General features: G+C 46.8%; 1 protein-coding gene and 1 long non-coding RNA gene across 4 annotated transcripts in view; one reads left to right on the top strand and one right to left on the bottom strand.

The window, feature by feature from the left end:
- LOC117198150 (uncharacterized) overlaps positions 1 to 24,603 on the top strand; it is a 27,388-nt gene continuing 2,785 nt past the window's right edge. Inside the window, exons 1-2 of the long non-coding RNA XR_004479152.2 lie at positions 1 to 1,438; positions 11,805 to 11,885. This is a non-coding gene — a long non-coding RNA (uncharacterized LOC117198150). The remainder of the gene's footprint in view (positions 1,439 to 11,804; positions 11,886 to 24,603) is intronic.
- SERPING1 (serpin family G member 1) overlaps positions 18,896 to 24,603 on the bottom strand; it is an 11,833-nt gene continuing 6,125 nt past the window's right edge. For all 3 annotated transcript variants that reach the window (XM_004264126.4, XM_033413078.2, XM_049713735.1), the window contains 2 exons: positions 20,820 to 21,021; positions 18,896 to 19,407 (listed from right to left, as the gene is read on the bottom strand). In XM_004264126.4, the coding sequence (XP_004264174.1) occupies positions 19,154 to 19,407; positions 20,820 to 21,021 (456 nt within the window). In that variant the 3' untranslated portion in view covers positions 18,896 to 19,153. The remainder of the gene's footprint in view (positions 19,408 to 20,819; positions 21,022 to 24,603) is intronic.

Below are 24,603 nucleotides of genomic sequence, written 5' to 3' on the forward strand. Positions count from 1 at the left end.
GGTTGAGAATCTGCCTGCTAATGCAGGGGACACGGGTTCGAGCCCCGGTCTGGGAGGATCCCACATGCCGTGGAGCAACTAGGCCCGTGAGCCACAACTACTGAGCCTGCGCGTCTGGAGCCTGTGCTCCGCAACAAGAGAGGCCGCCATAGTGAGAGGCCCACGCACCGCGATGAAGAGTGGCCCCCCGCTTGCCACAACTAGAGAAAGCCCTCGCACAGAAATGAAGACCCAACACAGCAAAAATAAATAAATTAATTAATAAACTCCTACCCCCAACATCTTCTTAAAAAAAAATAATCCTTTCTCTTTGTCTTCAGGTGCAAAATCTCCCAGATGCAAATTGCAAATCACCAAGGGCATCAACGCCTAGGAAATGTTCGAATCCCTGTCACCTTTGTCAGGAACCCTTTTCTTATGATTGTCGATCTGCTCTGTGGGAGCTGAGATACACACACCCACGACACACACGGAAGATTAGGGCTAGCAGGATTTGCAAGTTTGCCCAACCTTCTTGTTTTTTCAAAGATAGAAGCCAAGATATCGACAGGAGTTAGGGTGGGGGGTGTCACTTGCCCAAGGGCACACAGCAATTTAACATGATAAACTTAGTGCATCTCTTTGGAGCTCTTATACGCCCACCACGCATACTTTATTAAGTTAATTCAGTAAATGCACTTCTCTAGCCCAGGCCAAAAGTGAACTGGGGTTGAAATCAGCCAATATGGCTGATACCAAGGGATAGCCAGCTCCATGGGAGAGGCAGACAGGCTGTCCAACCAGCACGTGAATACCCAGAGCTCCTGGGTTGTAAGAACATAGGTAGCTCAGAGCCTGTTTCCTAAATCAATGTGCTTAAGAGCCCCATTGTGGCATTCCCCACCATGAGGAGAGAAAGCCAGCCGAGAGACAGAAGAGTGAGCCTGGGTTTATCCTTGGGTTAAAAGCAGGAAGCAGAATTAGCAAGCAGCTGGGGCTTCTGTAGGAGGAGGGGTGCAGGGTGTCCAGGATTCTGGTAGCTACAGGCTTGGTGCATACAGGGCCCTAACCCAGCAGACAGAACAGCCCCAGGAGCTGGTAAAAGGGACTGTAGCACCTGCCTGAGCTTGTACAGACCCTTGTCCAGTCCCCACTTGTGGAGGGCGTCTGCCTGGGTAATGTGCGCTGGGTAAGGGGAAGGCACAGAGCTGCCTGGAGAATGGTTTCTGTCCTCAGCACTTCTTTATTACAGGTGAAAATTGCTAAATGACTTCTCTGGTGACAGACAAAGAGTTCGGAGGAGGGAAGGATTGCTCCCAGTTGGGAATGGAATCTAAGAAGTCTTCCTGGAGGAAGTAGCATCTAAGAGTTGAAGACCAGAAAGGATTTAAAGACAAGAAGATGGGAGGAAGGAAGACCAGGAAATGGCAAGGAGAGGAAACAACACAAAGGCTGGAAGGTGGGGAAATGGTGGTATGTGCTTAGAATGGGTTGTAAATTCGGTAGGAACCTAGGATATAGGAAGGAGAATAGCAAGGATGGAAAGTCAGGCTGAGAAAGGTTGTGGAGGGCTTGAACACTTCCCTCTAGGCTAGGCTCAGCTCCAATGACATCATTTTTCTTGAAGATGCCCTTACCCTTTTCCCCTGACAAGAGATGCCTCCTACCTATTCATCAAGCTACCCCAGTGCCTCCACCCTCAGGTTTCTGCAGCTTCTACCTTAGTCTGAAGGCCGCCATTTGTGTTCCACAAACACCCTTCCCAAGGCAGAGTGGACTCTGGTTCCCCGCGACGGAATGGACTCTCTTTGGTCCCTCTTAGCTCAGTCTCCAGTCTCTGGATTCCCTGTGCCCAGGTGTGAGCTGCATAAAGAAGGCTTCCTTTTTCACTTACCAGCTTTTAAACCTCTGTACAGCCCCATCCCATCTCAGGAGTTTAAAATGGAGGCCAAGGGACTTCCCTGGTGGTCCAGTGGTTAAGACTCCGTGCTTCCACAGCAGGGTGTACAGGTTCGATCCCTGGTCAGGGAACTAAGATGATGCACAGTGCGGCCAAAAAAAAAAAAAGGTACCCAGGAGCTATTTGGCCCCAGGCCCTCTTACATTCTTTTCTCCCCCTTCCCCCCTCGGGACTTCCAGAGTGCTCCTGGGCTTTGCAGTACCCTTTCTTCCTCACCATCCCACAGTATGTCCAGGATCTTTCTGGAGGTGGCCCTTTGCCCTCCTCCCTAATCTCCGCAGTCCTCCCCAGATTCCAGTATACCACTTGTGAGACAGCAAGACCTTCTACCTCAGTCCTCTGCCTCTTGGAAGGACGCAATCTGAAACTAATATTAGAGACATGTTGCCTCTCTGCTTAAACATCAGTGGAGGGAACTTGGCTTCATGGCTCCTAACTCAGAGGTGACACAGGCCTTTCCATATGTGTCTCTCTCCTTTCCCCTTCTTCCACAATAAGGCGCCTTTGTGTCTCCTCTCAGCTGCTTATGTGTCTGAGGGCTTCCTGTGTGGAAGCCTCTGGAATCATTGCTGGGAAACATTCCTAGCCCCAAGGTGCTCGTAGTTGAGGGTTACAAGGCAGACACATAAAGAGGAAAGTCAGAGAACGACAGGTGTCCAAATAGACGCAAGAACCTTCTTTCGGAGGCAAACCCATTTCCCCGAGGTCTTGATGCTATCCTTGCTTCATCAGTTGCCCCATTTATTGCATCTCCAATCCCCTTCCATGAGCCTAGAACAAGGTTCAGCAAACTATAGCCCACGGATGAAATCTTGCCCTTTGCCTGTTGGGGTTTTTTTTGTGTTTTTAGTGTGTGTGGCTTTTTTTTTTTTTTTTTTGGTAAATAAGGTCCATTGAAACACAGCCCTGCTCACTTGGTGACACATTGCCTATGGCTGCTTTCACACTACAATGGCAGAGTTGAGTGGTCACCACAGAGACCACCTTACGGCTGGTAAAGCTTAGTATATTTACTAGCTGGCTCTTTACAACAAAGGTTTGTGGACAGTTTTGGACCCTGTCATCTCCGAAAGCTGTAACAGAACTCAAGGAAGTCAACTGAAATTACCCTGAGATGGGAGTGGAAAGGCACAGCCCGGACTTTCCCCCTCAGCCTACAGATATGCTCAAATCTTCCCATAACCCACCGTGAAACTTCTCACAATGCTGGTCAGTTTGCCACATCTCCCCTTCATGTCCCACCCACTCTTAAACCTATGCAGTCTGGCTTTTGCCCCTACTTTCCCCTGGAATGTTTCCCACTAGGACCACCACGGACGTCCCCATCCCTGGCCCATCATTCTTTTCTCGATTCTCATCACACACAACCTCTCTTTAGCTTCTGCCTCTCTTGACTGTATCAGTCTTGAAATGCTCATGGTTTCTGGGAGACTAGACCAGTCTTGAACTGCCTCTTATGTCTCCAACTATTCCTCCTCAGGTCCCTTCCCATGGGTGTTCTTCCCTCCCCTGCTGCTTAAATACACATTCTGCAAGGATTTGTCCATGACCTCTTCTCCCCTCCAGCCTTCTCACTGGACAGAATCATCCACATACCTGATTTTAACACTTTCATTTACGTTGATGACTTCCCAATGTACAACTTCCGAACTGAAAGCCCAGATTTCTAACAGTGTGCTGCAGCTCCTCAGATCCTTTTCTTACCGACCAGACAAGCTGAATTTGTTCCCTATCGAGCACATCATCCTATACCTCTGCCCCTCACCTACTCACCTTTGCCTCTTCTTCCATCTACCCCTTAATTGTTGCTCTTCCTAAGAGATCTGCCCTTGGCCCTTCTCTCTTTGAGGGCAATTTCATCCATTTTTACAGTTTCAACAATCACCTGTGCAAGAATCGCTGCCCAAGTCTATTGGGGTTGGCAAAAAAGTTCGTTTGGGTTTTCCCATAACATGAAAAAACCCAAACAAACTTTTTGGCCAACCTAATATATCTCCAGGTATGTTTGCAGCTGCTACCTTACATTCCCAAGTAGATGTATGAGGTAGGTATCAGGTGCTTTTGCCTGCCTGAATTCCATCCTGCTTCTAGTAACTACACCTTAGCTTTCCTCCGGGGAGACAGCTGTTCTCTACTTTCATTCCGCATGGTTCACACGAGGCTGACCTCACCTACCCCTTCAGGGGCAGTCCCACAACCCACGTGTATTAGGTCTATGGCTGTATAACAATTTAGTCCAAAATTTAGTGGCTTAAGACAACACACATTTATTTTCTCACAGTTTCTGTGGGTCAGGAATCTGGGCAGGGTTTGGTTGGGTCCTCTGATCATGGTCTCTCATGAGGCTGCAGTCAAAGTATCAGGGCTGGGGTCTCATCTGAAGGCTCAAAGGGGAAGGAGTTGCTTCCACGTTAACTTTCAGAGTTGTTGGCAGGATTCAGTTCCTCAAGTGCTGTTGGACTGAGGGTCTCGGTTCCTTGGTGGCTGTTGGCCACCCTCAGTTCCTTGCAATGTGGGTGTCTCCAACATGGCAGCTTGCATCAGCAAAGCCAGCAAGACAGAGTCTGCTAGCAAGATGGAAGTCAAAGTCTTTGTAACCTAATCACAGAAGTGACAACCCCTCAACATTGCCATATTCTGTTGGTTAGAAGTAAGTTACTCAAGAGGAGAAGATAAAACAAGAGTATGAATCTAGGAAGCAGGATCACTGGGGGACATAATTGAGGCTGTCAACCACAGAAGATTGAGCCAATTAAACAACAATAATGGATTCAAGGATGGGTATCTGATCAAAGTCAATCAGAATTAGACCTGAGGGGCTTCCCTGGTGGCTCAGTGGTTAAGAATCTGCCTGCCAATACAGGGGACACAGGTTCGAGCCCTGGTCCAGGAAGGTCCCACATGCCACGGAGCAACTAAGCTTGTGCGCCACAACTACTAAGCCTGCGCTCTAGAGCCCGTGAGCCACAACTACTGAGCCCACGAGCCACAACTACTGAAGCCCGCGCACCTAGATCCTTGCTCTGCAACAAAAGAAGCCACCGCAGTGAGAAGCCCACGCACCACAACGAAGAGTAGTCCCCGCTTGCCACAACTGGAGAAAGCCTGTGTGCAGCAATGAAGACCCAACACAGCCTAATTAATTAATATTAATTTAAAAAAAAAACCAAAAACATGCACACGTTAAAAAAAAAAAAAAAAGAATTAGACCTGAGATGTTTGCCAGAACTTTGGAGAGAGTGGAATTGCTGGCATAGTTTTGCTGGCAGAAGAGGGTAAGCTTGAAACTGCTGTTGGTCATAACTACTGCCTCGTGGAGAGGAGAATCTGCCTAAACTGGAAACATAATAAGGAACAAGAAGGCAAGAGATGGGGAGAGACAGGTGCCTGATAACATCATGTGAGAACCTGATACAGCCATGCCTACAGCAGGACCTCTCGAGTTTTCAGTTATGTAAGCCCGGACATTCCTTCTACTCACATCGGTTTCAGATGGATTCTGCCACCCACAACCAAAAGGTTCCTAATGGATAAAATGTCTCAGAAATACCTCGGATTCAGTTTGCCCAAACCCAATTTAATGATCTTACCTTCATCTTCCCCACAAACCTGCTTCTCTTCCTTGATTCTATTTTGCAGTTTAAAAGCATAACACAATTGCTTGGGGTGAAAACCTTGAAGTCATTTTTGCCCTTCCTTACTTGCTGTGGAGGTTGGAATAGCCCACGCAACATGGGCTCTATAGAACCGTAGGAGATACCTTTTTCCTTCGCAAAGATGGGGGAGGCTCTAAGGTGACCCAATGAAATACAATCTTAACTATACAGCTAAACAAGTAACTAGGTTTTCCTCCAAGTCATTAGAATCTTACAGAATTTCTGGATGTGAATCACACGATTCAGAGGATGAGAATACTGTATCTGACCCTCATATCAAAACATACCATAGACAAAGTGAAATTCTGGCAAACTGCCTGGTGACCGTGTCCTTTGGAAGGCACCCCGGACTGGTTTTGTGAAAATATTCCTTCTGTCTCTAAGGCAGACTAAAAGAATTGTGTCATTTGGAAGTCAGTCATAATTTCTTTGACGTCTTTCTCCTTAGAATTCCAATCAAAATTCTAATCTTTACCTTCCTTTCCCTCTGCCGCCTTCATCCAGAATTGCCCTAAATCCTGTGCATTCTACCTCTCAGACATGCCCTGTTTTCTCCATTCCCCTGTCGCCTCAATATCCACCTTGGGGTTTTGGATCATCTTCTGAAAAACTTTCTTTCCAATCTCCACTCCATCAGAGTGTGAGTCCACAACACAGACTTCAGATCATCTGCCCCAAACTGTGATGGCTCCCTGGTGCTTAGACAATGCTTTCTAACCTTTATTGCGTTATGGACCCTTTATTTTTTTTATTAAAAATTTTTTTGGCCTCATTGCGTGGAGTTGCAGGATCCTAGTTCCCCAACCAGGGATCAGACCTGTGCCCCTTGCAGGGGAAGCATGGAGAGTCTTAACGACTGAACCGCCAGCGAAGTCTCTGGACCCTTTTTTTAAAAAGCTGATGAAATCTATGGGTAAGGTAACTCTTTCTGGAAAAATCTGTATTTTGTGTTTTGGTGTACATTTCAAGAGGATCCTGTGATCCCTCTGGCGTCTGCAACATGGGCTCTATAGAATATTTAGATATTCCTAAATAGAATATTTAGATATTCCTAAATATCTTGATGACATAGCCTCTCATCAACTCGGGTGAGACCTTCATACAGAGACTACATTCCAAACTTCTTCGCATGGCATTCGATGCCTTCCAAACTGAACTCTACCTGCCTTTCTAGCTGCACCTTCTGCCTCGTGCAGTTATGGTTAGTTTATGTCCGATTCCCTACCAGGCCAAGAGCCTCCCTTAGAGCAGAGGTTGTGCTTTTTTATTTTTCCTTGTTATGTCTCCCCAGATGGAACGAAAATTTCTCAGGAGCAACAATCAGAATGCCTAGATGAGTGCAGGATCAATTGTTAGTTCACTGCTAGGGTTTTTTTTAAATTTATCTTATTTTGGTGAGAATACTTAACAAGCACTTAACATGAGATCTACCCTCTTAACAGATTTTTAAGGGTACAATACAGTATTATTGACGATAGGTACAATGGTGTACAGCAGATCTCTAGGATTTATTCATCTTGCTAATTGAAACTTTATGCTGGTTGATTAGGAATTTTCCATTTCTCTCTCCATCCAGCTCTTGGTAATCACCGTTCCATTCTTTGATTCTAAGAGTTTGACTATTTTGGAAACCTCATGTAAGTGGAATCATGCAGTACTTGTCTTTCTGAGATGGGCTTATTTCATTTAGCATAATATCTTCAAGGTTCACCCATGTTTTCACATATTGCAGAATTTTCTTCTCTTTTAAGGCTGAATAATATTCCATGTACGCCTTTACCACATTTTCTTTATCCATTCATTGTCGATGGACAGTTGTTTCCACATCTTGACTATTGTGAATAGTGTTGCAAACTATTAATTTAAGATTTATTAATTTCTAGCAGCAAAAGGATTTTAGGGTGATGGTGCTAGCTAGTACGATACAATGCCATAGGCCCCAGGTCTATATTTGGGGAGAGTTCTGATTTCAAAAGTTTTCAGTTTTAGTGGACCCCACAGGGATGGGAACTTCTCAGATCTTATGCCATGATTTTGGTTTAGAAAACCTCCCCACTGGTGAACTTCTCACCACATTTGCCAGTACTAATGCCAGGAATCATTTTTGGTAGCTGGAGCCCTTTGGGACCCTGGAGAGACTTTTTAAAAAAAAATTTTTAGTTTAATTTAATTTTTATTTTTTGGCTGCATGGGTCTTTGTTGCTGCGCGCGGGCTTTCTCTAGTTGTGGCGAGCAGGGGCTACTCTTCGTTGCGGTGCGTGGGCTTCTCATTGCGGTGGTTTCTCTTGTTGCGGAGCACAGGCTCTAGGCACGCGGGTTCAGGAGTTGTGGCACACGGGCTTAGTTGCTCTGCGGCATGTGGGATCTTCCCAGACCAGGGCTCGAACCCATGTACCCTGCATTGGCAGGCGGATTCTTAACCACTGCGCCACCAGGGAGTCTGGACCCTGGAGAAACTTAAAGAACTGGTTCGGGTGGTGGATTCTTAGGTGAGTTTATTGATCTCATATTGTAGCTCTGACTCAATCCCCACCCCCAGCACAAGCCGGAACAAGACATAGGAATGTCTCCTCTGTGGCACCAAAATGGACTTTCTCAGGAAATCTGGGGTGAGAGCAAATTGCTCCCCTTTGGCCACATTTCAAAATTCCTCCCACGTTCCAGTCACCCCCGCCCCCACCTCCCACTACGTGGGACATTTCATACCACACGGTGGGAAGTAGAAGGAAGATATTATCAGTCCATAAAAGTGCATGATCTCCGGGGACAAGGACTCTGTCTTGTTTGACATTATGTTTCCAGGGCTACAACAGTGCCTAGCACATAGTGGGCTCTCAACTTCTACTTGTTGAATGAATGAATGAATGAATGGGAAAACGGGAGAAGTCAATGATTTCGGCTTCTAACTTACAAATATTTGTCCTCAGAACCTCTATAATTTCTTTGTGGGCACATGGATCTTGTGATTTCATCCAACCATAAGCACTGAAGGATCTAGGTCCTACTAGACCTGTCAGGATCAATGGGATGACTTCAGATTTCTCTCATATGTAACATATGCAGCATCGATAAATCAGATGCCCTCATTGTGTGCAAGGGCCTCACATGATGGTATCAACGTGCTATGGTTGGAGTTATCAGTTAATATTAGTTTCTACCTCATGACCCATTATGGCCACTCAAGCTCCAGCCATCATGTTTTATTCCAGCCAATAGAAGGCAGGAAGAAGGACTGAAGAAGGGTGTGCCCCTCTTTTTTTTTTCTTTTTTTACGTTAAATTATTAAGAATATTTATTTTTGGACCATTATCATTTTTTTGTCCACTTTTTATAAATTTCCTACAATGAATGCGTGGGTGTGCCCCTCTTTTAAAGAGACTTTCCAGGGACTTCCCTGGTGGCCCATCCAGTGGTTAAAACTCCAAGCTTCCACTGCAGGGGGCACGGGTTCAATCCCTGGTCAGGGAACTAAGATCTCATATGCCGCACGGCATGGCCAAAAATAAATTTAAAATAAATAAATAAATAAATAAAGAGACTTTCCAGAAGTTACCTATGATTCTTCTCCTTATATCCCATTAGCCAGAACTTAGTCACATGGCCACAGCTAATTTCAGGGGAGGAAATCTTTATTTCCTCCAGGTAACCAGCTAAAACTCAGGGGTTCTATTACAAAGGAAGAAGTGGGGAACATATTGGGGGAGACTGTTAACACGTTGGGAGAGGTGGTTTGACCTGGAAAGTCTTACAAAACCAGAGAAACTTCTCTCTACTCACAACCCCACTCACTGCTCTCATCTGTGGCGCGGTGGTCACCAGCCCAATCCCACGTGAGAGTGGAGGGGTCTGTGCAGTGGTGAGAAAGCATAGCTGCTGGAGTCAGATGGCCACAGGTTCAAGTATGTCTCTGGACCTCTCCTTTCTTCCCTTTCTGAAGTGAAGAAAACAATGCCCATTGTGTACAGTTATGGTGGGATTTCCTGGGAAATCCCTGGGACAGACTTGCTGCCCATGAATGGTGCTTTTTAAAAAAATTGTGGTAAAAAAACCTATACAATTTACCCTTTTAACCATTTGTAGTGTACAGCACGGAAGTGTTAACTATATGCACATTGTCGTGCAACAGATTTCTAAGACTTTTTCATCCTGCAAAACTGAAACACTGCACGTGTTGAACAGCAAGGCCCCTGTTGCCTCTCCCTCCAGCCCCTGGCAACCACCATTCTACTCTCTAAGAGTCCCACTACGTTAGATGCCTCACGTCAGTAGACTTGCACATCATTTGTCTTTTGGGACTGGCTTATTTCACTTAGCATAATGTCCTCAAGGTTCATCCATGTTGTAGCATGTGGCAGGATTTCCTTCCTTTTTTTAAACTGAATCGTATTCCTTTGTATGGATATGCCATATTTTCTTTATCCACATATTCTTCTTTTTTTTTTTTTTTGGCTGCATTTGGGTCTTCGTTGCTGCGCACCGGCTTTCTCTAGATGTGGTGAGCGGGGGCTACTCTTCGTTGCGGTGCACGGGCTTCTCATTGCGGTGGCTTCTCTCGTTGCAGGGCATGGGCTCTAGGCACACGGGCTCAGGAGTTGTGGCTCGCGAGCTGTAGAGCACAGGCTCAGTAGTTGTGGTGCATGGGCTTAGTTGTTCTGCGGCATGTGGGATTTTCCCGGACCAGGGCTCGAACCCATGTCCCCTTCAATGGAAGGCGGATTCTTATCCACTGAGCCACCAGGGAAGTCCCATCCACATATTCTTCGACCAGTGGATGTTTAGGTTGCTTCTATCTCTGAGCTATTGTGGCTAATGCTGCAAGAATGGTGCTTCTTATGAGACTACTTAGTATCAGAGACTAGTTCTCTTCTTTCTTTCATTATCCTTTGGTGGGGAGCTTCATGGTTTGTTTGTTTTTTTCTTTTCCTGTGTGTAAATAATTGTTAGGGTAAACATCTTAGGTGGAAACAAGGTGGATGAATCTGGGAGTTTTATAGATACTGCATATCAATTAGAGGGAAAGGGAAAAGGTGCCTCAGGACGTTTACAGAGTACAGATTCTCTTTAGGCGGCCTGTTTGAATAGATAAGAGGAGCTGCAGGGCTGTCACATTGTTGAATCCTAGAGCCACTAAAATTCTAGACTCCAGATGTCTACTTACAGGAAAAGTGCAGAACCATTGTCCAGTTCTGACTGAAGCCATCCACCCCTGAATCCTAAATCTTGACCCCCAAGGATCAAAGGCCTCGAGCAGCAGTAAGGAAGAAAGACCACCTAACACAAATGTGTGGTTCTCTCATTGAGAAGTAACTTATCAGGCAAAACCCTAGCTGACAGTAACTATGAGAAGCTGCGCCTTGGTATTCCTTCCTCCAGTGGTTTCGTTAGGAGACACAGAAAATAAGAATAACGTCAATGTCATCATTATACAAGGAAATCTTTACCCAAATATGGATGTTGCACACTTTGAATCAAAAGCATTTGTTACGCATTTATAGGCATAGATGGTATCAGAGAAGCATGGACTGAATCAGCTTCCCAAAGAGCTTCCGAGTAGCTGGAGTGAGAAGGCAAACACTCATGAACATGGTGACATTGGCTGGGAAAAGTAGAGAACACTACTGGTGGGGAGGGGAGGATGTGGTTTGCACTGGACTTAGAAGAATGACAGCATTTAAATAAGTGGACAGGGTTCAGAAAGGCATTGTTTTCTTTTGTTTTGATTTAGCCAATATGTACTGAGGGCCAACTCGGTAGGAGCCAGGCTCCATGCTTGAAGCTGAGGATAATGACGAAAAGACATAGTCACTGCCTTCCAGGAGGTTTTCAAAACTATTTCATCAGGGGAGCAGATTTTTCTAATGAGGCGCACACTGCCCTGGCCTCACCCTCTAAAGGGGCCCAGAGGCACCCCCAGGACACCCAGTCCCCACGAAGCACAGCTTGATGAGCAGGGGTTGGGGATACAGGGCTGACAGTCTGGCTGTGGCAGCAGAAGGGGAGTTGGCTCTGACGCTGTACCCTGGAGCTGGCCACCAGTCAGGCACCTTGTGTCCACGGTGAGGCCATCCTCCAGAACCTTGCTCGCCCGTCTCACCCACCTGGCTGTTGCCATGCGTTTTCTGCTCAGCCCCTGACCCTTGGCCCGTGGGACTGGTATTTGGTCTCCCACTGTGGGACTCCTTCAGACTCTGGCTGTTTCGTTGATTTAGGACAGAAGACGAGGAAGAAGTGCTCGTGGGGTTTCCAAGAGGAAACACTCAGCAATAAGCAGGCTCTTCAAACCTGAGACGGTGAGCTGGGGAGTCACCGCATGGAGGTGGGGGAGGGTAGGAGATGCGCTGGGATCCTGCGCAAATGGCAGAATCTGGTTTGAATAGCACTGCTAGCCTGCCCAGCTGGGTGACCCTGAGCAAATCATTTCTGAGAGGCTGCTTTTCTTCATTTGCAAATCTGGCAAAACAATACCAAGTCACAGGATTACTGCTAAGTTTCAGTGAAATACTGAAAATGAAGCCCAGGGTGGGGCACGTGATAAAAGCCCGAGTGAAAGGGGCTTAAGCGAGGGAGAGGAGTGGGGAGCTTCACAAGAGCCCCTGGAGCGTGGAGAGGGAAGAACAGAAGGCCAACAGCTGAGCCAGAGTGTGCCCTTAACTCTGTACAGCCGATCTCCCGGTCACTCAAGGAGAAATGGAATGGAATGGGGGAGGGGGCTGGGCGGGCAGACTGTCGCTCGGGGATGATGGATGAGCGAGCGTATTCCATGGCTTGTAATTAGTGCCAACTGGCCCTGAGATCCTTCCCCTGGGGGAGTGTTCCCTGCTCCTCCTGCTTGGGAGGCCCTCCTCAGGGCTCAGGGCTGGCGCTGGGTGTAAAGTTTGCCCTGAAACTCTGGCACAGTCTTCCAGCGGCTGGTGTGCGTGTGCTTCTGTACGTGGGTGTGGATGCAGATATATGTGTATATTTGTGACTCTGGTATCAGCGTATGCATGCATGTGCACCTATGTACGTTTGTGTGTACTTACACACACCTATGTGAGTGTGCATGTGTGCTAAGTTGCTAGTCAAGACATGGTTAAATATGCAATGAGAAGAATACATCAAATGCTAGATTTTTGTTGGGTTCACTTGAAGGGGACTTTCAGTTTGAAGAAGTCACTTGACTGGTAGGCAGCCATGTCCTGAGGGAGGAAATAACAAATACGACCACGCCCCTTCCTGAGGTCCCTGGTAGCCAAAGCAGGTCAGGATGCAAGAGGTGTCCTAGGGCTTCCCTGGTGGCGCAGTGGTTGAGAGTCCACCTGCCGAAGCAGGGGACACGGGTTCGTGCTCCGGTCCGGGAAGATTCCACATGCCGCAGAACAGCTGGGCCCGTGAGCCATGGCCGCTGAGCCTGCGCGTCCGGAGCCTGTGCTCCGCAACGGGAGAGGCCACAACAGTGAGAGGCCTGCGTACCGCAAAAATAAATAAATAAATAAATAAATAAATAAATAAATAAATAAATAAAATATTTTCTGTATACTAGAATGATGTTATCTTAGAGTTCATTAAGCGGTGGCGTTAGCGCCAAAAAACGCTCTCCAAAATCAATAACTTTGTAATGGAAGTTAGATATGATAAAACATTATGAAAAAGCCCAAGTAACTGTCATAACATGCCAAGAAGTTAGTTTAGGAGCGCCTACTCTGTGAAACGTGAGACTTTTAGTGTTCAGTAAATAAAAAATAGCACAAAGGCAAACATATTCTACAGTAGTTGAAGATTCCTTTCCCTACCTTTTACAATTACTCTTCTGGGAAATATAGTGTCAAATTATGTGAGTCTTGAATTATCCAGCGTCTTCGGTAGCATATCTTTTTCATAAGGTGTGATCTCCTCTTAAATGAAATTATGTACGCCATGAAAATGTCTCAGCTTGGTAAATGCGTAATGCATATTAGGTAGTTTTTACAGTTATTCTTAATCCCAGCCCTAAGGGTTTTTAGGGACCAGGTGGATTCTGACACAGCATGTGGCTCAGGTCGGGAAGTCTTCTGGAATCCAGGTAGAACCTAAAGGTATTGAACTTTTGAAAACAGTGGCTGATTGAGTGTAAATTGTTAACTCTGGAATCAAAGTTTAAATCCCCGCAGTAGCTGTTTAAGAATCTGGAACAGATTATGTGTCCAAGAGGCTACACGGGACAAAGTTTCAACAGTGACACCATGTGGCAGCAAGGACTAACTGCAATGCAACCCTAATCCCACTCGAAGATTCTTTCTCTGAACACCCTCGACTAAATCCACCAGTGGAGCATTGTGTCACTGGGGATGGGAAGCAGATCACTGGAACTTTGCCTATCCCAGAGTGGGACTGCAGGGCAGGACGAGGAGGTGGGCGTCTTAGATGTGTGTGTTTATGAGTGTATGGCCCTCTGTCTTCCTCAAAAGGGACCCCTGTGGGTGGAGGAGCTGGGGGTTAAGTATGCCAGCCACAGAGATAGCAGAAAAGGAAGGGTAAAATTACACACAAGCAACATGACATTCCATGTAATAAGTTGTTTCTAATATTATAACGATACAGACAAAAAGTTCTTGATTGTTTAAGGAAAATCTCAGAGTAGCAAGCTGTTGGGGAAAGTTGCTGACTTTCTCTACATATACATAAGACCACTATGGTAGATTAGAAAAATGGCCACAGTTATTCATGCCTCCTTATATGCATGCCTTTTGCAAAATGACTCTGCAGGTCTTAAGAGTGGACACGTTTCTGGAATTCCCTGGCGGTCCAGTGGTTAGGACTCTGTGCTTTCACTGCTGAAGGCCTGGGTTCAGTCCCTGGTCAGGGAACTAAAATCCTGCAAGCTGTGCGGTACAGCCAAAAAAAAAAAAAAAAAATGTGGACACATTTCCCTGACGCTTTGAATCTAAGCTGGCCTGATGGTTTGTTTTGGTCCATAGAATGAGGCAGAAGTGATGTTATATTACTTCCTAGCTTCAGACTCAAGAGGCCTTGTGTGTTTCTGCCCACTTCCTTAGACCCCTGCAACCTCCATTTGAATAAGACCAGACTAGCCTCCTGGAAAATGAGAGACCAAATGGAGCAGAGCCGGTGAGCTGATTCATTTCAGCCAAGGTCCCAGCCACATGGAAGAGCCTGTACAAACCCAAAGCCAAACCTCATCAGACCTTCCAGCTAACCCCCCAGCTGAGTCCAGCAGACACATAATCAAGGCCACCCTAAACCTGCCAGGCCCTCACAGACTCAGTGGCTCATGAGCTAAATAAATGTTTATCGTTTTCAACAAACTAACCCCCTAAAAGGGACACGTGCCCTCTTACAAGAGAAGCCTCAGAACAGAAAATATTTAAATCCCCTTCACTCTCAGACTTTCTACTCTTTCCAGATGTAAAGGGATCTCCTCTTTGCCCCACCTGGATGTGGTGATGCATTCATTCAATCATTCATTAACTTAATAGATTTTTTTTTTTTAATGTAAGGCACTTTGATAGGCGTGGTGGGGCACATGGTACAGGGCATAAAAAACACAGATCTGATTTATTATTATCATTTTTAATTTTATTTACTTTTGGCCGCATTGGGTCTTCGTTGCTGCATGCGGGCTTTCTCTAGTTGTCGCGAGCGGGGGCTACTCTTGGTTGCAGTGCGAGGGCTTCTCATTGCAGTGGCTTCTCTTGTTGCGCCTAGAGCATGGGCTGTAGGCGCGGGCTCAGTAGTTGCGGCATGCAGGCTTTAGGGTGCGTGGGCTTCAGTAGTTGTGGCGCACGGGCTTAGTTGCTCCATGGCATGTGGGATCTTCCCGGACCGGGGAGCAAACCCATGTCTTGTGCATGGGCAGGCAATTCTTGTTTTTCTTTTTTTTTCAATTTATTTATTTTACTTATTTATTTTTGGCTGCATTGGGTCTTCGTTCCTGCACACGGGCTTTCTCTAGTTACAGCAAGCAGGGGCTACTCTTTGTTGCGGTGCGTGGGTTTCTCATTGTGGTGGCTTCTCTTGTTGGGGAGCACGGGCTCTAGGCACGTGGGCTTCAGTAGTTGTGGCATGCGGGCTTAGTAGTTGTGGCTCATGGGCTCTAGAGCGCAGGCTTAGTAGTTGTGGTGCATGGGCTTAGTTGCTCCGCGGCATGTGGGATCTTCCAGGACCAGGGCTCAAACCCATGTGTCCTGTGTTGGCAGGCGGATTCTTAACCACTGCACCACCAGGGAAGTCCCAAATCTGATGTATAGTCTAGTTTGAGTAGAAAGGAAATACACCTGGCCCAATAAGCCACCTCGTACATTCGAATTCAGACAATGTGGGATCAATTTATAGATGTGTGATATCTGGATAGTTAATCTTTCTGAGTTGCCGCTTCCTTATCTCACAAACAGGAATAATACCTGGCTCTCAGCATGGTCAGGAGGGTTAAAAAATTTGTAAAGCTCTGTGCCCATGGGTCAGGATCACATTCTCCGTCAAATTTTGGGTTGGCCCTGAGCACCATCTTTATGACATCAGGATCTCCCCCAAGGAGGGGGGAATCTTCCTGAATCTGAGAGGTGACTGCTTTCAACAGTTCCTCACATAAGGCTCAGTGTAAGTCCAGCCCCCCAGATGGGAATTTGGCATCTCTCCAGCAGCCTGAGAAATTGACTGAGAAGGGAAGGACATACAGAGATCACTCTGCAAATGAAGCCTGATGTGAGCGGTCTCTCCATGTCCACCAAACTACAAATCAAGTGTGGGTGATTCTTATTTGGCTCTCAGCCTTGGCTGGGAGACTGAGCTGCAGGGAAGGCCTCTGGCTGGGGACCTGCCATTCTTAGGTTTTGCCCACAGTCCACACGGGGAGCCGGGTCCTGAAGCACAGTCTGAAGATCAGGAAGCAAGCAGTAGTAGATGAACGACAGGGCAGGGGATAAGCCATGAACACCCACCATGTCTTCTTTCTTCCCCTCTCAGAAACCCCTGACCTCAACCAGAACATGCATAATCTAGAAAGAGCACACAGGAAGCTTGGGTCTTGACTTCCCTGGCTGTCCAGTGGTTAAGTCTCTGCGCTTCCAACGCAGGGGCACGGGTTCGATCCCTGGTCGGGGAACTAAGATCCCACATGCTGTGCGGCGTGGCAAAAAAAAAAAAAAAAAGGAAGCTTGGGTCACCACCGATCCTGCATTTCAGCCCTGATCTTGGCACCCCTCCCAGGCCATAGAGAAGGAAACCAGCCCAAAGGGCAGAGAGCTGCAAGTGTGGCTGCAGTATCCAGCTAGGTCAGTTACTGCACTGCCCTCCCATGCCTGCTTCTCCTTATCACCAGGGTATGTGAGAGGGGTACAGAGAAGCCAGATTCTATAGAAGTGCCTATGGTGAGAGCTGCAGTGATGTAAGCATATATCCTAATGGCTCTGATGGCCTTAAGGAAAACACTCTCCCCACAGAACCATTTCAGGCAGGACTACTTTGACCTAAATTGAGACACTATTAGAAAATTAAATCAGATACCTGATAAATGTCTGTGGACTGATGGCTGAATCCCCATGTGTTGTCCTGGGAAAGTAGTCATACCTCTGGGCTGTTTGTGCTTGGGAACCTGAATGTCTGAGTGTGTGAGAGAGCTGGGAGGTGAGGGGCAAATGGGGGGTAAGTGGCAGGGGGCAAGGACGACCAGACCTGCAGTTGAAGGGCTAAAGCCAGAAATCAGTGAGCATGTTTGGGTTGACAACATTGTAACAAGGAGAGAGGAAGGATGGGAGAGGAGAGAGACATAGTGGCCGGGGCGGTGGGGGAGAAATGGAGGCAAAGAAAGGAATAGAGACAGGAGATTGAGACAAAAAGACAGGATGAGAAGGAAGAAGACGGCAAACAGGGAAATAGAAGGGCTAAGCGCTGGAGCTTCAGAGTCTCAGAGTAGAAGCTGGAAATGAGGAAAACCTTTCTTTTTTTTTGGCCACGATGTGTGGCATGTGGGATCTTAGTTCCCTGACCAGGGATCAAACCTGCGTCCCCTGCAGTGGAAGCGTGGGGTCTTAACCACTGGACCACCAGGGAAGTCCCCCAGGAAAACTTATTAAGAAATATCTTCAGAGATATTTAATATCTAAAAAAAGTGCTCTGTGTTAAAAATCAATCTTCCTATCTGTCTCCCCCATCAAGCTATAGGTTTTGTTTTTATTTTTTAAAATTTATTTATTTTGCCTGTGTCAGGTCTTAGTTGCAGCACACGGGATCTTTGTTGCAGCATGTGGGCTCTTTAGTTGCAGCAGGCGGGCTCTTAGTTGCAGCATGTGGGCTCTTGGTTGCGGCATGCATGTGGGATGTAGTTCCCCGACCAGGGATCGAACCTGGGCCCCCTGCATTGGGAGCGTGGAGTCTTACCCACTGGACCACCAAGGAAGTCCCAAGCGATAGGTTTTAAAGGCAGACATTAGGTTTAAGTCATCTTTATATCCTCTGTGCTTAGTGTAGTGCCAGACACATGCTAGGTACTCAATCAGTTGGTTGAGCAAATAAAATATGAAGAAAAGGCAGGACTTGAAGATAGAAAGGCAGAGACATAGAAGAAAGTGGGTTTGAGCTTAGACTTCAGAGTCATAAGGATGTGCTTTCAAATCCCAGTTCTGCCATCTAACTGCAGGACTTTGAGCAAGACAGCCTTTCCGAGTTTAGAGTTGACCATATAAAGTTGTTGTGAGGATTAAATGTCTGCAAAGCTCTTAGCAGATAGCCTGTGTAAGTTGCCAACAATGTTAGCTACTGTTATTACTGTTGTCACAGTTGTTGCAAACAAATAAGCGAGATAGGGGCTGTGATAAATGGACTGCATGAAAAGCCCCCACTTAATGACTCTGCCCTGCCACTTTGTAGTGCCTTTCCACTCTAACTCTGGGTCTGGCCATGTGACTTGCTTTGGCTGATGGGACAATGGTAAACGTGATGCAAGCAGAGGTGCAGGGTGTGAAAAAGACTGCCTATCTTTGACTCCTCACTTGGAACTCTGCCACTGCAGGCTAGCACTGCTGGAAGGATGCCAGAGACATGCAGAGGACAGCCAAGGTGTTCCAGCTGAGGCCATCGTAGATCAGTCATCCCCAACCAACCCACCAACTATTACAGATGTATGAGCGAGCCCAGGGAAGGTCAGCCAGGTCCGTCCCAGATCAGCAAGACCACTCAGTCCTAACCCCCAGACTTATGTGAAATAATAAATACTTGCTATTTTAAGCCACTAAGTTTGGAGTGACTTGTTATAGCAATAGCTAGCCGATATAGGGGCCTCGGAAGCCCTAGTCGTCTAAAGTTGAAAGGCAGATGAGAGAGGAAGTCATGGTCTGCCAGGTTTTATTTGTAGGGTCTGCTATATTTGTACCAGAGAAAGCTGCAAAAAGTGCTTTGGAGAGTCACAGGGAAGGGATGATAGAAGCAGGTCCCCTCACCAGACCCCACGGGAGCCCTTCAGGTGGAGGGCAGACCTGAGATGCGAGGCAGCTGGGGACAAGTCCAGGCAGGCAGCAGCAGGGCTGCGACTAGAAGAGCTGAGGCCAGAGGGGTCGGGCTTGCCCTGGTCGGCCTCCCGTAGGTCTCAGGTCCTGGGGTCATATATCCGCCCCATGAAGACCGGGAACTTGTGCTGCTGGTCCCAGAGCACAAAGAGGAAGGGCTGCTGCACTTCAAAGACCAGCAAACTGCGGGCCACAGAGATAGCGGAGGCCGCAGCCGCCTCCACCCCGCTCTCCGTCAGCTCCAGCACGGACTGATGCTGCATCGCAGAAAGCTGCAGGTCCGGGTCCTCTGTCAGCCCGCACAGGTTGAGGTTGTAGGTAAAGTCAAAGAATTCTAGGGCATAACCAGAGAAAAACAATAAGTCAAAGACCAGCACGATTGTACAACACGGGGAATACAGCCAATGTTTTGTAGTAACTGTAAATGGAAAGTAACCTTTAAAAATTGTACAAAAGGGACTTCCTTGGTGGCGCAGTGGTTAAGAATCCAGTAGCCAATGCAGGGGACGTGGGCTCGAGCCCTGGTCTGGGAAGACCCCACATGCTGCAGAGCAACTAAGCCCGTGCACCACAACTACTGAGACCACACGCCACAACTACTGACGCCCGCGCACTCCAGGGCCCACGTGCTGCAACTACTGAGTCCGTGCATCTACAGCCCGTGCTCCGCAACAAGAGGAGTCACTGCAACGAGAAGCCCGCACGCCACAATGAAGAGTAGTCCCGCACTCGCTGCAACCAAAGAAAGCCTGCGTGCAGCAACGAAGACGCAATGCAGCCAAAAAATAAAACATAAAATTGTATAAAAATTTTAAAAGTTAAATTAAAAAATAATAATTTAAAATATTTTTTAAAATACTGCAATTAAAAAAAAAACCAGCACAAAACCCTCAGCTGTTGGAGACGTCTGTCCTGAATTTTCTGGGTTTGTCCCAAGTTCCAATTCCCTCTTTCTCCTCCTCCTCCTTGTTTATCAAATTATAATCGCATTATAATGTGCCTTCCGGTCCAGTTCATGGGATCCTCTAACAGTGGGCCCATCTTCACTCCAACCACCACTTTCTCTCAAGTGGTGAGAAGCCTTGCCCCCGACCCCCAAAACCCTGAAAAGTGATGCCATTGCTTCCTTATCAACAAGGCCCTTGGAAGTGAGGTAACGTATTGGAAAGAGGACATATGTTCTCAAATGAGGTCACATACAAGGGTGTGATGTCATATACTAGGAAACAAGGTCATCTATTAGGAAGTCAAGTTCTATAACAGAAAATGAAGTGATATATTTGGACATGACATCAAAGATCAGGAAGTGAGGTCTAAGGTTAGGAAACAGCGTATCTGTTGACTCCCCTGAACTCAGAAGCCTCCAGACCCTTTTAGTAGAGAGCTTCTTGCATATTCTGTGGGGTGGTTGAGTTTTATGACACGCCTCTGAGGGAGGAGCATCCACTCCCACCTCGGTGACCTGTCCCCAGGGTCTATGTCACAAGGGACCGCAATGGAAACAGCTGGGACAGCTGTAGACCTATACTGGGGCTCCGGCTCACTTCTAACCAGCTTAAGGGACCGTGCGTAAGTCATGCAGACTTTCTGAGTCTCAGCTTCCTCCACGATTCAGTGGGATAATCAGAGGATTGAGGGGCAACCTGAGATTACGGATGAGAGGGTTCACGGAATTCCTCCACCCCCAGCCCACCATCACAACCTCCTCTCCTCTGATGGCCTAGGATCAGTCCTGCCAGGGCTCACCCAGCAGGTCCTGGTTGCTCTTTACTTTGATGCGAGGCATCATCAGGTGAGTAGGATGGAACTTGGCCGACTCCAGCTTCCTCATGATGGCCTTGAAGACAGGGGGGCTGAGAGCCTGCTCCATGTCTTCAAGACGGTGTTTCAAGGTCTGGGGCACCAGGATCACAAAGCTCAGGTTGTGGGACAGCTGCAGACGGCCCACCTGGAGAGTAAGACAAGCACGTTGTCAGTCTTCCTATCCCAGCTCTCTCCTGGCTCCTACCCTCTGTGCCCCGAGGCTGGTCTTCAGTCCGCTGCTACAGTCTGTACTATTTCAACAAGCAGCTGCCATAACTAGGCTCCCAGGCTTTGCCATGAGATGAGGATGCCAGCTGGGTGAACAGTGCTGGTCTAACCCTGTGCTGGTGAGAGGCAGAGGAATGAGCACGAGGTTTTTTTTTTTTTTTTTTTTTTTGCGGTACGCGGGCCTCTCACTGTTGTGGCCTCTCCCGTTGCGGAGCACAGACTCCGGACGCACAGGCTCAGCGGCCATGGCTCACGGGCCCAGCTGCGCCGCGCCATGTGGGATCTTCCCGGACCGGGGTACGAACCTGTGTCCCCTGCATCGGCAGGCGGACTCTCAACCACTGCGCCACCAGGGAAGTCCGAGCACGAGTTTTGATCACACAGGCTGAGGATCACATCCTGACTCTAATGCTGAGTGACTATGCACTACAGGCAAGAGATTTGATCTCTCTGAGCCCAGCTCCTTTCAAGTATGTTGTGCATGAAGTATATAATGTACCACCACAGTCATCAGGTTCATCCTTTCAAAGACTTTTGATGGCTTTTCACTGCCTACGAGATTAAGTATAAACTCTCGGTCTGGCATTCAAGATTGGGTACCAGCTGATCCTAGCCTACCTTTTCAGTTAGTTTCACTAGAAGGACTTACAGCTGACGGCCAGATAGAAGCATGAGAGAAATGCAGGACCCACAAGTCCAATACAGGGCTGTTCTCAGCTCAGGGCAAATTTGCCCCCAGTGGACATCTGGCAATGTTTGGAGCTGGCAGAAACAGGAGCTCACAGTGCTACTGGCATCTAGTGGGTAGGAGCCAGGGATGCTGCTAAATCCTACAATGCCAGGGACAGCATCTTATGATGAAGAATCATCGAACCCCAAATGTCAATAGTGCCAGGACTGAGAAACTAATAGGATATGAGAGATTATTACTGAAATGGCATTATGGTTGAGGTTGAGAGATGGACAAGAATCATCTAGAATGCAGAATTCAATTGGGCAATGAAGAAATTAACTGACAACAATCTATTGTTGGAATTGAAAAAATGGTCCACAAGAAGCAGGTTGTACACTGATTTATCACCTGAAGAGCATGGACATGGGGATACCTGTTGACAGAGGCTCTAGACAGGGTACACTCATCTGGCAGTACACACCCTTCATGTCCTGTGTACAGACCTTGCCTCTGTGACCAAAAAATTACCACACTGTGGTCTTGAATTTTCAAGCCAACAACCTCAGCATACCTGAGTTGGTAAACCTAACCCCCTTCATTGGGTAAATACTCTTTAAATCCCAGGAAAATTTAGAATGAAGTATGGGAATAACAAAATAAGCCAACTCTGTAGTATTAACACCAGGTGATAAGTTCAGAGCAATCTGTGTTTGTTATTTAAAATAGCGTTTATAATTTTTAAGAGAATCAGACATGCTAGTTTTATGCTTTTGAACAAAAAGGTGTGGGATAATTTCATTTGGTTTGAGAATGATGTTGAGATGTTGACTGAAAGTTGATTTACTCTTCAGATTGAATTTTCAACTCACAAGTGGGCTTTAGGTGCTAGCAAGATATGGCCAAGCAGGGCTGTAATTCTGTTCTGTCAGGTATCTGACATGCTAAAAGAGAAAATCAAGTATATCAAATGTATGAAGTATTTATAAAGTATATACATAAGCTCAAAATGCTTAGGGGAATATTAATTAACCATATTTGTAAATGAAACAAATGGTTTAAAGGAGTTTAATCTGTTCAAAATAGCTTAATTGAAGAACAAATGAAAGTTAGTGTTTTATATAAATATTATGATTAATAATGTAGCAAATTCAGCTAAAAATTTAAAGGCTTAAGTAAAACTTTGATTTTGAATTTATAACATGAATATATTAAATCAAGTATTTGTTTAAAACCCACGAAACTGTAAGGAGTGGGTTTTTTTTTGCATGAAACTCCTTCTTTGCCATTAAAAAACCCTCACATTGGGGCTTCTCTGGTGGCGCAGTGGTTGAGAATCTGCCTGCCAATGCAGGGGACACGGGTTCAAGCCCTGGTCCGGGAAGATCCAACATGCCGCGGAGCAACTAGGCCCATGAGCCACAACTACTGAGCCTGCGCGTCTGGAGCCCGTGCTCCACAACAAGAGAGGCTGCGATAGTGAGAGGCCTGCGCACCACCATGAAGAGTGGCCCCTGCTTGCCGCAACTAGAGAAAGCCCTCGCACAGAAACGAAGACCCAACACAGCAAAAATAAATAAATTAATTAAAAAAAACTCTCACATTGATATTCTCCCCTATATACTCTGAGTTAGAGTGATGCCCTGAACCGGCCGTGTATATTCACTCTTCTCTGCCTTATGCATGTATTCTGGTTCTGTTAAATAGCTGGGAATGTTCAAAGCCATTGGATAGGGACGGATGGATGGAAGGGTAGAAAAGTGCATGAATGGTTAAGAGTGGTCAAAAGTACCCACCTCTGTGACGTCTTCCTAGCCATTCATACTAAGGGAATTGCTCCCTTTCGCATCTTCCATTGAATTCATTCATTTATTCAGCAGACATAATGAGCACTTATTATATGTGGTATTGTTCTAGGCCCTCAGATATAGTAGGCAAAAAAAGAGGTAAGGTCTCTGATCCCAAGGAAAGAGACTATCTCAGGGAGATAGATAATACTGCAATCAAATAAGCAAGTAAACAACATAATTCAGATAGTGATAAGTACCATGGATATAATAAAACAGGATGGGCTTCCCTGGTGGCGCAGCGGTTGAGGGTCCACCTGCCGATGCAGGGGACACGGGTTCGTGCCCCGGTCCAGGAAGATCCCACATGCCGCGGAGCGGCTGGGCCCGTGAGCCATGGCCGCTGGGCCTGCGCGTCTGGAGCCTGTGCTCCGCAACAGGAGAGGCCACAGCAGTGAGAGGCCCGCGTACCACAAAAAAAATTTTTTTTAAAAAAACAAAAACAGGATGATGTTACAGGGTGAGGAAGAGGTACTTTAAGGAGGGGGAAGGCGTCTCCACAAAGGTGGCCTTTTAGCTGATGCCAGATGAGCAGAAGGAACAAGTTATGTGAAAAGCTGAGTGAAGAGCGTCCAGGCAGAGGGAAAAGCCAGGGAAAGCTCCCGAGGTGGAAACAAGTCTGGCATGTTCCAGAACAGATCCGCTATTTCTCAGACTGGTACCAAGCCACTGGGTATCTCCCATTGTTTGCTGTCTCATAGTTCTGTGTCTTGCTGTCCTAACAAGGCAGAAATATCTGGTCATCGGGCATGAGACAGTTTACTAACTAGAATCTTCTGGGCTCCATGTTCTCTCTTCCCTCCCTCCTCATCCACTGAAATCATACTGTTCAATTTCTGCTAAGGAACTTAAGCCATTTAACACATGCACACACATGCACTTACCACATACATGAATGCATGGATATACCTAGACATGTGTACACATACAGATGCATGCCGTACACACGTACACACACAGAGGACTTACTAAGCCAGCAGGG

Source organism: Orcinus orca, chromosome 8, assembly GCF_937001465.1.
Source record: "Orcinus orca chromosome 8, mOrcOrc1.1, whole genome shotgun sequence".
NCBI classification, from domain to species: Eukaryota; Metazoa; Chordata; class Mammalia; order Artiodactyla; family Delphinidae; genus Orcinus; species Orcinus orca.